General features: G+C 39.2%; 1 protein-coding gene and 1 non-coding gene across 6 annotated transcripts; both read left to right on the top strand.

Annotated features, from left to right (window-relative positions):
- Positions 1 to 1953: 1953 nt before the first annotated feature.
- LOC127007732 (probable serine racemase) lies at positions 1954 to 10038 on the top strand. 5 transcript variants are annotated; one of them, XR_007760474.1, is made up of 9 exons: positions 1959 to 2441; positions 3044 to 3134; positions 3996 to 4113; positions 4500 to 4614; positions 5219 to 5315; positions 6048 to 6166; positions 8261 to 8371; positions 8652 to 8898; positions 9255 to 10038. XR_007760474.1 is itself a non-coding variant. In XM_050878982.1 (8 exons), the coding sequence occupies exons 1-8, from the start codon at positions 2259 to 2261 to the stop codon at positions 8790 to 8792; spliced, it is 975 nt and encodes a 324-aa protein (XP_050734939.1). In that variant the 5' UTR covers positions 1954 to 2258; the 3' UTR covers positions 8793 to 10038. The 5 variants fall into 5 exon arrangements, 2 of the variants coding, with proteins under 2 accessions (XP_050734939.1, XP_050734938.1); XR_007760475.1 differs by lacking the exons at positions 8652 to 8898; positions 9255 to 10038 and adding an exon at positions 7445 to 7563 and having other exon boundaries at positions 1954 to 2441; XM_050878982.1 differs by lacking the exon at positions 6048 to 6166 and adding an exon at positions 7445 to 7563 and having other exon boundaries at positions 1954 to 2441; positions 8652 to 10038.
- A 1341-nt stretch (positions 10039 to 11379) lies between these two features.
- On the top strand, positions 11380 to 11461 carry Trnal-aag (transfer RNA leucine (anticodon AAG)). Its single transcript has one exon. It is a non-coding gene; the product is annotated as a tRNA-Leu (tRNA).
- The last annotated feature ends 732 nt before the right edge of the window (positions 11462 to 12193 follow it).

Below are 12193 nucleotides of genomic sequence, written 5' to 3' on the forward strand. Positions count from 1 at the left end.
ACCAGGCACACCCACGCCCACACCCAGCCAGCTCCTCTCATTCTTCCGTTCACGTAAATAAAAGTAACTTGAAAAGAGTAAGGAGGATTTGAATTGTCTTCCACACGCAGGTTTTGTCGTTCTTCCTGCCACTGTTTGGCGTGGAGTGAGGCTCATCCACCTTCATGCACCTTTTTATATATGCTCGTTGGTGAGCATCTCTGTCTTGGTGATGTTTGTGGCAACGCAGCCCAAGGGATGGATGGTTGCCTCGTTCACAGGTAGTAGTAGTAGTAGTAGTAGTAGTAGTAGTAGTAGTAGTAGTAGTAGTAGTAGTAGTAGTAGTAGTAGTAGTAGTAGTAGTAGTAGTAGTAGTAGTAGTAGTAGTAGTAGTAGTGTCTGAGTGTGTGTGTGTGTGTGTGTGTGTGTGTGTGTGTGTGTGTGTGTGTGTGTGTGTGTGTGTAATAATAATAATAATAATAATAAAAATGGTTTATTAATTTGTTGGCAGCCAGAAGGCTGAAAATACACAAAGTACAATGAGATTTATGTGATGAGTAATGGGGGAAGTGGGGAAGGGTGGTTGGTGTGTGTGTGTGTGTGTGTGTGTGTGTGTGTGTGTGTGTGTGTGTGTGTGTGTGTGTGTGTGTGTGTGTATGCAAAGAGTAGTGGCAAATAATAGGCAGTTCAATAAAAGCGTTAGTTTCCAAACTCTGCGGTATTTTGGCGCATATATTCAGTTACGAATTTCTTTCTTACTTTCTTTATTTCTTTTTCTTTATTATTATTTTTGCTTATTAACAGGAAATATACCCAACGAAGGACTACGGTTCTGTGCCAGACTTTCCACAAGCTGAAGGGCAACTATTTTTATAAACTCCCTCACCGATTTGTCTAACAAACCACCTATATATAGTGCCGCAGAAACCAAATCCTCCAGCAGCATCATGCGTGACCTGAGAGGGCCTTGACTTAATTGCTGACTTTTCAGTTGACAGCACTCCCTTACCAATATCCCCAAGCTGTAGCGTCAACGAATTTTACTTTTTTTACGGTGTATGCCGTACATGGCTCGGGTAGTATTAATTCCACTCTCTCTAAGGTCAGGATGCTTTATGCAAGATAAAACGTGTAACCGTCTCTATATGCTTGTTGATGAGGATTTTTTTTTTTTTTTTTTTTTGGGGGGGGGTATTTCGTTGGGGATATACCCCAAGGGAGGATTTTTTTTTAATATGTTCTGTTTGAAGAATGTAATAAGAAAGCAAGAAAAAAAATGATTATAATCTCTACACCGCCTAGCCTCTATATATAATAATCATTTTCATGCAAATATAAATCATCGATTACTGGCTTAATGAGTTTACATAGATTTGCATAGAAAATCAGACCACATTGACCCCAAGGTCCAGACCACAGAGTTGTATATATATATATATATATATATATATATATATATATATATATATATATATATATATATATATATATATATATATATATATATATATATATATATATATATATATATATATATATATATATATATATATATATATATATATATATATATATATATATATATATATATATATATATATATATATATATATATATATATATATATATATATATATATATATATATATATATATATATAACTATGTGGTCCAGACTATAGGTGATCTGTCCTTACACTTAAGTGATTCTACATTAATCAGATGGCTCCAAAACTTTGTATTTCAACTCAAGTTAATATTAAGTTGAAGGATGTGTACGTCGGTCAAGCTTATTCCATTCTCACACTACAATGTTGGTGAAGAAAAGTTTGGTGCAGTTTGAATTTACTTTTCTACATTTAAGTTTCATACCATTATTCCTCCTCCGCAAAATGTCATCGATCATAAACAATTTTGATTTATCCACATTCGTGAATCCATTTAGTATTTCAAAACATTCGATCAGTTTTCCTCCTTGGTTGTGATATAACGTCGAGTATTATGCTGTTTAATATTGATAAATCCTTACATAGTATATGAAGCAGCTATGGCCAGCTCAGTTATGTTCTTCCTTCCCACACAAAGTAGCGTGTCGGTGAAATGTGTCGCCGTACAAGTGCGCCGCGCCGGGCCAAAGGTTGCGTTGCGTGTGAATGTGGTCCGCGCGGCTCCCAGCCACTGTTGCCGAGCTAAACTGTTATGTAGTCCCTCGTCGGTGCGCACGGCCACGGAACGGCGGTAACTGAACGTGTGTGTGCTTGGTGGTAGTTCAGCAGCAGGATGGCAGCCCCGTTCAGCCTGCGGGAGGTGCGCGAGGCGTCCAGCAGGGCAGGCCGCTGGCTGCACCGCACCCCCGTCCTCACCTCTCGGTGCCTCGACCAGCTCGCTGGCAGGCAGCTCTTCTTCAAGGCCGAGAACCTGCAGAAGACAGGCTCCTTCAAGGCGCGAGGGGCCTGCAACGCGGTAAGGGGTCACAAGGAATCCCAGGGAGAGAAACATATGTATCTGTTGAGAATTACCAGGGCACAGGACGCCTCAACTTATCATTATTACAAGCCTCGGTCAGTAAATAAAAAGTGAATATATGTTTTAACCTCCCAAAGGGGGCCATGACCTCCCAAGGTTATACTGTTTCAGATAGATTTTATCATTCTAGTGTGTTATTACTGTTATGTGAATGAATTTAAGAAAAAGGGGAATGCCCTTGATTTTCACAATTGTCAAAGTATCCATCTGCCTGGGAACATGGAAATATTCATTTGTAGAAAGCTATATTTTTGCATGTTGTCAAACTGACTAATGCCAGACAAATTTCTTGGTACATTTTGCTGTTTTCAGTTAAGATTCAAAAGACAGAGTTAACTTAGAAAAAATATACTGATATGATAAAATCATTATTTTCCAGATGTAAAGCAAGTTCTGAGAATGTTTTTTTACAACATGATGCTCCAGAAGAGTGATTGTGAATTACATCTTTACATTACCCACCTAATAACTTATGAGAAAGTTTTATTAAATGCATTTCCATTACAAAAAAAAAATATATACTACATGTTTTTTCTTAGGTGTTCATCGAGAAAGAGAACAATCCTGACAGCCCTGGCGTGGTCACCCACAGCACAGGCAACCATGGCCAAGCTGTAGCCTATGCTGCCAGTAAGTCTCTATGCCTTAAAGAGTTCATGGCTTAAATTTGACATATTTCTGTATGTAACCTAATTTTTACATTCCTTTTTTTATGTACAGCCTATACTGCTAGTAGGCATTTCTTGGTGGGGGCTAGATGCTGAGCCCCAGTATATATCAATAGTGACACTAATGTGTCTTGCTTGGCACATGCTGCTCCATGGGGCTCCTCTTGTTCCTCTTGATAATTTTGCTGAAATTAGGGCTGATAGATGGTCATCAGGACAATAGTGGGTTATCTTAAGGCCCTTGACAAGGGCTGTAAATCTTCTGCTGGTGACAGCAGGACTTGAATACAGGTCTGTGAGTCACCACATCTGAACACTGACCAGTCAGTCACCACCTCCCCATTTAGTATACACTTTTCACAGTGATTTTTCTCCTGTTGTCATTAGCTACTAAACCAAATTTAACAAGGCTTTTAGACTTCTTCTTCTTCAAAGATTAATCCCCCTTAAGGGGAAACGGCCCCTTGTTGTATCGACGGCCCATTAAGAGGAATCGAGTCATAGCACTCTTGCGGGCGTTGAGGGGTTGCCCCCTCCCAGCAGGAGGGGGCATGGGCGCCAGAGGCAGCCCGTAGCAGGAGCCAAGTGAGCAGCTCAGCAGTCTACAACCAGCGGAAGGGCTGGCCGAGCTGCTCACTTGACGAGGACTGGCGTGTCTCTGCTTTTAGACTATAATAAATTTTAAGGAATTACTTCTTACTTCCTTCTTGAGGTACCAATCAAAACTGCAAGATTAATATTCATAGAAATGATAGTATTACCATTTAAGCAAACAAGGAGACAAGTGTGGTTAGTGATTGTTACACTGTGTTATCCTGGGCAGAGTGTGCAGGGCTGCCATGCAGTGTGGTGGTGCCTAAAGACACCCCCAAGGTCAAGTGCAGTGCCATAGAGGGGTATGGTGCCAAGCTGGTCTTCTGTGAGCCATCTCCACAGGCACGGTGAGAAGTCAGTCAGCCTCCGGCAAAAGTGAATTCTAGAAATTTAGTTTGCTGTCTGTTAGCTACTTTGTCCTTCAGTTATTCATGTGGGCTATGAACCTGTTATAAAGTCTGTGACCGGAGCTCCCAAAAGATGATCATGCACATAAATCTGTTCTTACTTATACACTTTGGTTTGACAGTGCAATCTACTATTGACTTCCCTCCTTCCCTTTTTGCCTAACATGTGATATATTCAACATTTTTCCTTGTCTATGTATGACCTTCAGTTTCAGTTGCCAGTATGTTCTATTTACCTGATGGTAGGGAAACCATAATTTTTTTTCTGTGTAGCATTATGTAATAAGAAAGTAAAAATATAATTAATTATTCCTTTTTTGTGGCAGCAAAGAAACATGTGCTGCCATTGCCAACGAGATGGGCCAGACCATCATCCATCCTTATGACGACTACCGGGTGATGGCTGGCCAGGCTACCATCGCCCTGGAGCTCCTGGAGGAGGTGAGTCTCTGGGCTCTCATGCTCCACCATAGAAAAAATGCTTAACCCTTTCAATACGGTGACGCAGACGTCGGCACCACAATATGGAAAGGGTTAAGAGGAAATGGAGGAGGAGTAATCCTCTTCTAAACCTCTTAATCCTCTTCCATTTCCTCTTAAGAGGTTTAGCAGAGGATTAAGAGGAAATGGAAGAGGTTTAAAAGAGGATTAATCCTCTTCCATTTCCGTTTAACCCTTTCCATACTGTGACGCCGCTGTCTGCGTCACATAATGAAAGGGTTAATTGGACTTGGTCATAAAATGGGTGTAATTTTAATGACATATGAGGTGCTTCATAGCAATAAGTTTACTTATTAGGTGATTTATTATTGATGTTGGTTCTCTATTGTGCATTTGTAGTAACAATATTCTGTACTCTTAATAATTTCCTTTTGATTGTGAAATATAGAAGAGTGTTGTTTTGTAAGCTGTATACATGTCAGCCACATCAAATTGATTTGTTATATGAATTAGCATAGGCTATATATACATAAAAAAAAATCATTGCACATTTAAGTTAGGGAAATATGCACTTTATCTTATTCTAATTTTCAGTTTATTTTAGGTGCCAGATTTAGATGCTATTCTGGTGCCCATCAGTGGAGGGGGAATGACATCCGGCATTGCTGTAGCAGCCCAAGAGATGCAACCCAATTGCAAAGGTTAGTCATTCCTTGTGTTGATGGTCCTTGGATGGTAACACCCATCTAACAGAGTTAACTTTTTGAACTAACACTGACTGTTGGGTGTGGTATTTACTTAATAGTTTTGGTGTCACTAAATGTTTGGGCAGAGATGTCAGTCAGGAAACTGTTCCTTGGTTCATCATTATCATCCTTATCATTATTTCTCTTCTTTAAGTTATATAAAAACAGAATGAAACTCAGACTGAAGAAATTAAAACAACAACCACAGATCACAACCATTACAACTTCTTGTAGTTATATGCTTTTGAAGTGTCATTATGAATTAGATAAAACTTTTCATTCGAGTATTAGCACAGTATTTTAACTTTTTTTATGCTTTACCCTCTTAAATTAGTTGCATCAGTATCATGTAGTATGGTAGTATCATGGATAGGATGGTTTAGATATTAATGTTAAGAAGTCACTTTGATTACTTTCTCAACATTTGATTTGATGACCTCATGAAATATGGATCTTAATTGAAAGTTATTTGATATTTTACTGCTATTTGATGGATGATTTGTGAATATCGCAGACTCATAGTATCAGTAACAAACTTGTGGAATATGCTCTTCATTGGCTGTTTCTTGCCTGGAATTTTCCTTGATTTATGGAGGTGTTACTGGCTGTTTATTGTTTTTTGGACATAGATGTTCATAAGATATTCTGTGGTGTGAAGCGTCTCTTTATATTGTTTTGGGTTGGTAGTGTTTCCTGTTGAGCCATTTGGGAAGTTCCTAGAAAGGTGCCTTCAGAGTCGGCAGCGCTTGTGGCCAAACCCACCTCAGTTCTTAGATACCATTGCTGATGCTATCAGGACTCAGCAGGTAAGGGTGTAAGGGGCATCACTGAAATGCCAATCAACCTGCTTTGTGTGAGTGTGGTTTTGTGTTTTCTAGCATGTGTGTTATTGAATGAAGTTCTCAATGTTAGAAAGGAGTGATACATACAGCCTGTGTATTTGTAAGTACTTGAGTTGTAGTAGCTTTTACAGATTCCATCAGATTTGACAATTGTTTCTAATGTTCCTTAAGTACTCTTTGCTGCTGCTGGATGTTACGGTACTACCGTCGGTTCACTTGAGTCTGAAGTGTGCATTATCACGCAATGGCAATCTGCAGCCACACGGCGTGTCCAATTTCATGGATACTGTATGCTAGCCTACGCATAGTAAACAGTCGTCAGTGTCGGTAATATGCAGGCAGCAATAACAAATACCGTCAATTATAGTCGATTATGCGTTAAAAAATATTAGTAATGTCTCAAATACTAACTGTTTTGTTAATTTACAAGATCACTGATTATGATTATCAAACATCCTTGAAGCTGTCTACCACTGAGAAAATTAGCAGGCTTTATATTAATAAAACAGCTATTTGCGACATTAATAATATTTTTTTAACTCAAAATCGACTATAATTGATGGCATTTGTTATTGCTGCCTGCATATGATTGACACTGACGACTGTTTACTATGCGTAAGCTAGCAAACAGTATCCACGAAATCAGACACGCCATGTAGCTGCAAGTTGCCGTTACGCAATAATGCACACTTCTGACTCAGGTGAACCAACTATAACTGATACAGTTTTTACAAACAGCTAAATTTATGTGCAGTAGAAATAATGAAATATGATATGTAATCTTGAACATTGTCATGCCATTAGTACTCTTTGCATGTTATGTGTATTCATTCTAATGCATCACATCCTCTGCATAGCACCATTCCAAATTTATGTAATCTAGATCAACTAGGAATTTCTTAGCACAGCATATGCTATTGCTGCAGCCAGTGAGATTTGTTGTCCATCCCAGTTCCTGAGTTTTTACCCCCACAAGTTGTTCGTGCCTGGATTTATCTTTTGATCACAGAAAACCGAACTTATCAACCATAATTTGTGGTGTGGGCTGTGTGGCATTGTGTGCCATTCCATGATTTTAGTCTTCAAGTAGACAGGATCATATATTTGTGGTGTAGTATACTGTTACTTCATTCATCACATACATAAGCAATACATTTAAGAATTTAAAGTGTGTTGTTCACATACATCTTAGTTTTTGTAATAAAGATTTGACTCCTGCAAGTTCAAGATTGTATGTTTCAGTGTTTGCTGTTGAACCAGTGGGCAAAGACCTCCAGAGGTGTTTAGAGAAAGGAGAAAAGATCTATTCAGGCCCTAATAAGTTCTTGGATACAGTGGCAGATTCCATTAGAATCCAGCAGGTGAGATTAGAGCATATCCTCAGAACTTCCAAAGGTTACACTAACTTGACATGGTAACTTCATTACAATATCACTTGTACTTATTCTTCTTCGATGCATTTTAAAATCATTAAGGGCTTCACAGTGTTTGTCTTCCTTTCCTCAACACTGGCACACAATGGAAGCTATCTAACCTTTGTGGTTATCAAGCAATTACTATTACTCAACAAAATTTTCCTTACAAATAATTTTTTTGTGACATGATGAAACGTGTGTAAACCATATTCATTACTCCAAAAATATAACAGTATGTCATCTCTTTATTTTGTGGTATTTCCCACCAACTATGTATTCTCAAGAAAGGTCACAGCTTGGAATCTAATATCAGTCGGCTGCTGAGCTTGTACACAAAAAAATGGCAGCTGGGGAATGGCTAGGTATGATGGAAAGGATGTGAACGAAAGTGGAAGTTGACTGTGTCCTTAGAGAAGAGCTGTTTATTGGTTTTGGTTTGAGACAAAACTAAAGCAAAGAATTTTGTGGGGAGAGTGACAAAGGTTGAAGTACGTTATAGCTGAATGTGGAAATTAAGAAGTATGAGAACAGAGTATTTATATATGACTAAAAAAAGAAATTGGAAGGTTATGAATAGAACCTGCTAAGCTATAATAATGCATACTGTTATTCCAATAATCTGAACCACCTTTCCTCTGAACAGGTGGGTGACTTGACCTTTCCCATCTTGTGTGACTTTGCTGAGCACAAAGTTTTCACCATCACTGATGAACAGATGGTTGAGGGCATGAAGCTGACTTTTGAGCGTCTGAAGGTAATTCCAAGTTTTCTTGTAATCTGTACTCAAAGGCATCTGTATACAAGTCCTTGCCTCTACTATACTACAGCTGCTACTCAAACACTTCCTCCTCCTGTGAATCCTAATCTCTTGGTTGGAGAATAGTTCAACTTAAGTCTTTGTAACTTTTATAGAAAGGGTTCTTTGCCCTTTTATAACAGTCATCCAGTTTAGTTGATGAAAAATATTTATAGTAAAGATAGGGTTAACTAAAGATAGCGTGATAGTCGTGACTGATGACGATGATGTGTTCTAGATGGTGGTGGAGGTGGCTTCAGGGGCAGCAGTGTATGCAGCCTTGCACCGCCTGAAGGAGGTCAGCCCGCCACCACAGAAGGTCGGGGTCATCCTGTGTGGTGGCAATGTTGACCTCGATCGCCTTCCATGGAACACCTGAAAAGTTCCTAATTAGTGCAGGGAGCTGGTGCATTGATGGGTTACATCCTTCATTGGACAACACTTTTTTATTGACTTATTGGGTGCTGTCTTCATTAACAAGAAAGGTATTTCTTTATAGTTGCATTAGAAACCTAGCCTGAACATTTTATTTGGGTATTTTATTGGGAATTCTGATTAGGATGCTGTATTAATAGCTTCCTAAGTCTTATTTAGTTGTAGTTGTTATTGGAAAAAGTACTTTTAACCCTTTTCAAATAGTTCCCTATTATTTTGTATTGTTTTTGGGCCAGCAAGCTTGACTCAGACGCAAGGTCCTGGTTTTGGTGGAGACTGTTAAGTCAGTGCCCATTTACAGTACATGCCTTGTTCACCTGAAAGCGAGTAGATACTGCAATTGGTTGTGGAGTTGCAACCTCATTTTTTAGTAAAGTGGTACCAAAAAACTAGAGTTTGCTTCCAGGTGCTAGAATATGATCCTAATCTCCCATTGCTCATCATCATCCATCCACTTCCTTCTCAAGGAGGACAGCACACCAACCCAGAAGTTGCTGCTAAAAAAAATAATATTTTCGGATAGGTGTTCGTCATTTGTTAATGTTTTTTTCTAGTCCTGTGTTATTGTTTGTAGTTGTAATATTAGTATTACAAGTATTTTATTTTTCTTAGTTAACCATTGTTAATTATGTATTGTAGTTTGAAGTGCCTTGTCTTTGATCCTGTCAACTGAGCAGCTTTCTGTGCAATAGTGCAATAGTGCACTTTTTAGTGTTGTAGTTTCTTATTTTGTTTAAAAGTGATAACCTTGTGATATCTTTGGTGCCAATATATTTACCAAGTTGTAGTATACAGGATTTGAGGTTTGTGTGTGTGTGTGTGTGTGTGTGTGTCACATACATACCATATTTCGCCCTAAAACCATTCATCAGCCTTAATTAAACTTTAATACACTAAAATTGCTTTGGTTTATGAATACAGGATCAAGTGTTCCAGGCCATAACTGTATTCATAGTTTCATTGTTTATGCAAATTGTTGGGCTTGATTCTGAATCTATGGGACTAATTAGTTTTACTGGGCATAAGGATGAAATACAATAAGTGCTGTATTTTAGTACAACAGAGGAGGGCACATGGCCCCCATAGTAGTTATTGTTGTTTATTGATATATTTATGAGATTACCATTTACTACTCAGTACTCGATTGTGTATTACTATAGTTATCATGAAAAATAAAACAAGCAACAAAGTGACGATAGTACACTTGTTTCCCAAAGTTGTCACTGCTGCCACAAGTAGAAAATGTTTTTGAGAAAACGCATCGTGCAGTACAGGTTAAAAATGCCTTCATGCTAATTTTAAATAATGGGCTCATAACAGTCCTATTTTGATTTTAGTGGTATACGCCTTTGTGTGTGTGTGTGTGTGTCCTATTTCCCGCCCCTTCGTGCTCCCCTCTGAACATAGGTATGCATAGGTATTTCTGCCAAGGTTGAATATAGCGGTGACCTGTTCTTGCAAGGCGCCATACCACCACTATAGCAAACTTGGGCTGTGACGGAGTTAGCGATGAAGTACTCCTCTTTAGATGCTCCTCCATATGCCTCTTATACACGTGTACCCCGCTGACGTGTATTGACGCAAACATCATCATCAGCCATTATTAGGCCACAAATGGAAAAAAGTCATTCTCTGTGTTAATTGCTTTTCGTCTATACTCTGACGTACCTTAGCGTACTCCATCCTTCTCCAGCCTTGTTAAATTTTTCCATCTGATGTAAGAATTATTATCAGCACAAGTTTGACGGTGAAAAAGTGACGCGCATTAACATACACTGACGCAACACATGAGGTGCCAGTATTCTCTTAATTAGACTCGATTATCAATAAGGAAAACCCATTAAATTATCAGCATCTAAAATTAAGTGGTTGTTGAAGAATGTTATCAGAATCACATGATGTAATGTATTTACGAGAGTGAGGCATGCAAGCTCAGTCATGTGACGAATATAATGATGACCCAGCAGCTACAGCATGCCCCAGGCCGTGAGATAAGCTGTTAAAGATGGAGGCAGGAAGAGTGTGTTAAGGCCTGTGTGTTACCCTACTGTTTATATATACGTGTTGAATGGCTGTCACTATACGAAGCAAACCAAGACTTCTCCAGTAAATATCAGTGGCAATAGGTCAAGAAAACCTTTGTGTGACGTGTATGCGATATACTCAAACATAAGTACCATGGTAGTTACCATGTTTTGATTATTATAGTTAAGAACAAAATGTCACTCGTGGGACGGAAAACAAGGCGAATGTCCAGACAAAGGGATCAATGGTTGGCTGGCTAGCTGGGGAGGCCCGTGTAGGGTGTTGCAGTTATGTAATGGTGTGGGTGAGTGCAGTGTTACCGCTGCCATAGTTATTTCTTCTACATTTTTAGTGCATATGCGATATTTTTAAATAATTTTGTCAAAGGTTAACAAGAGACATTACTTGGTTATGTCATAACTCATATATAAGATCATTCAAACTAAGAAGAGACTAAGAGAGGACTTAATAACTCAAAATGTCACCGAAATTCCGTATTTAGGTCAGGTAGCGTGGCCGAGTGGTCTAAGGCGCTGGTTTAAGGCACCAGTCTCTTCGGAGGCGTGGGTTCGAATCCCACCGCTGCCATGATTTTTTCTGTCTTTTATGCCTACTATTCCCTTGCTCTGTTATTTTGCAATCAATGGTGGAGTCGTGATGATTGATCCTGCATGCGTTTGTTGTAGTCATGAGCTATTTCAGTTTTTGGGCCAGGGTGTGGGGGGGTGGTGCCTGGTAGTGCCATCTTCGCTCATGCCCTTTGAACCCACACACACTTGTAAGATCTCAAGACAAACAGTGAGTGCCGCGATAGCAGATTATAAAAATAGTTGAGTAACCTGATAAACAATAGTGATAATCTTCAAGCAATTTTGGTTCCTTCAAAACGGACTCAAAAGATAAGTGTCGTGTTTCTACATCCGGTGCGGGGAGGGAGATAAAAGCATTTTGGGGAAAATTGATGTTTTGCCAGGAAGGAAGGGAAAGGAGGAAGGGGGTGAGTGTGGCTTTCCTTCCGTTCCCAGAATCCCAGTAATATTCCCAGGCTGTTCCGGGAAAGCGTAGCGGCGACAGGGGGTTCCTGGTAGTAGCTTGGGAGTGCCAGGGGTCGCTAGCTACACCCCTTTCCTTCCTATCTCCCGTATATTTCTCTCGCTGTAGCTATTATGATATGTATACCTACCATTCTACTTGGCTACATCTCTTTGCGTCTAAATGTGTTTATAGGTGTACCTGTTTCTATTGTTACTGCGTGGTTTAGTATACAAAGTTGCGAGGAAAGTAAGAACAAAGTGGATGCTTACTTATGTCATGCCTTGT

The sequence above is a fragment of the Eriocheir sinensis genome, chromosome 36 (assembly GCF_024679095.1).
Source record: "Eriocheir sinensis breed Jianghai 21 chromosome 36, ASM2467909v1, whole genome shotgun sequence".
NCBI classification, from domain to species: domain Eukaryota; kingdom Metazoa; phylum Arthropoda; class Malacostraca; order Decapoda; family Varunidae; genus Eriocheir; species Eriocheir sinensis.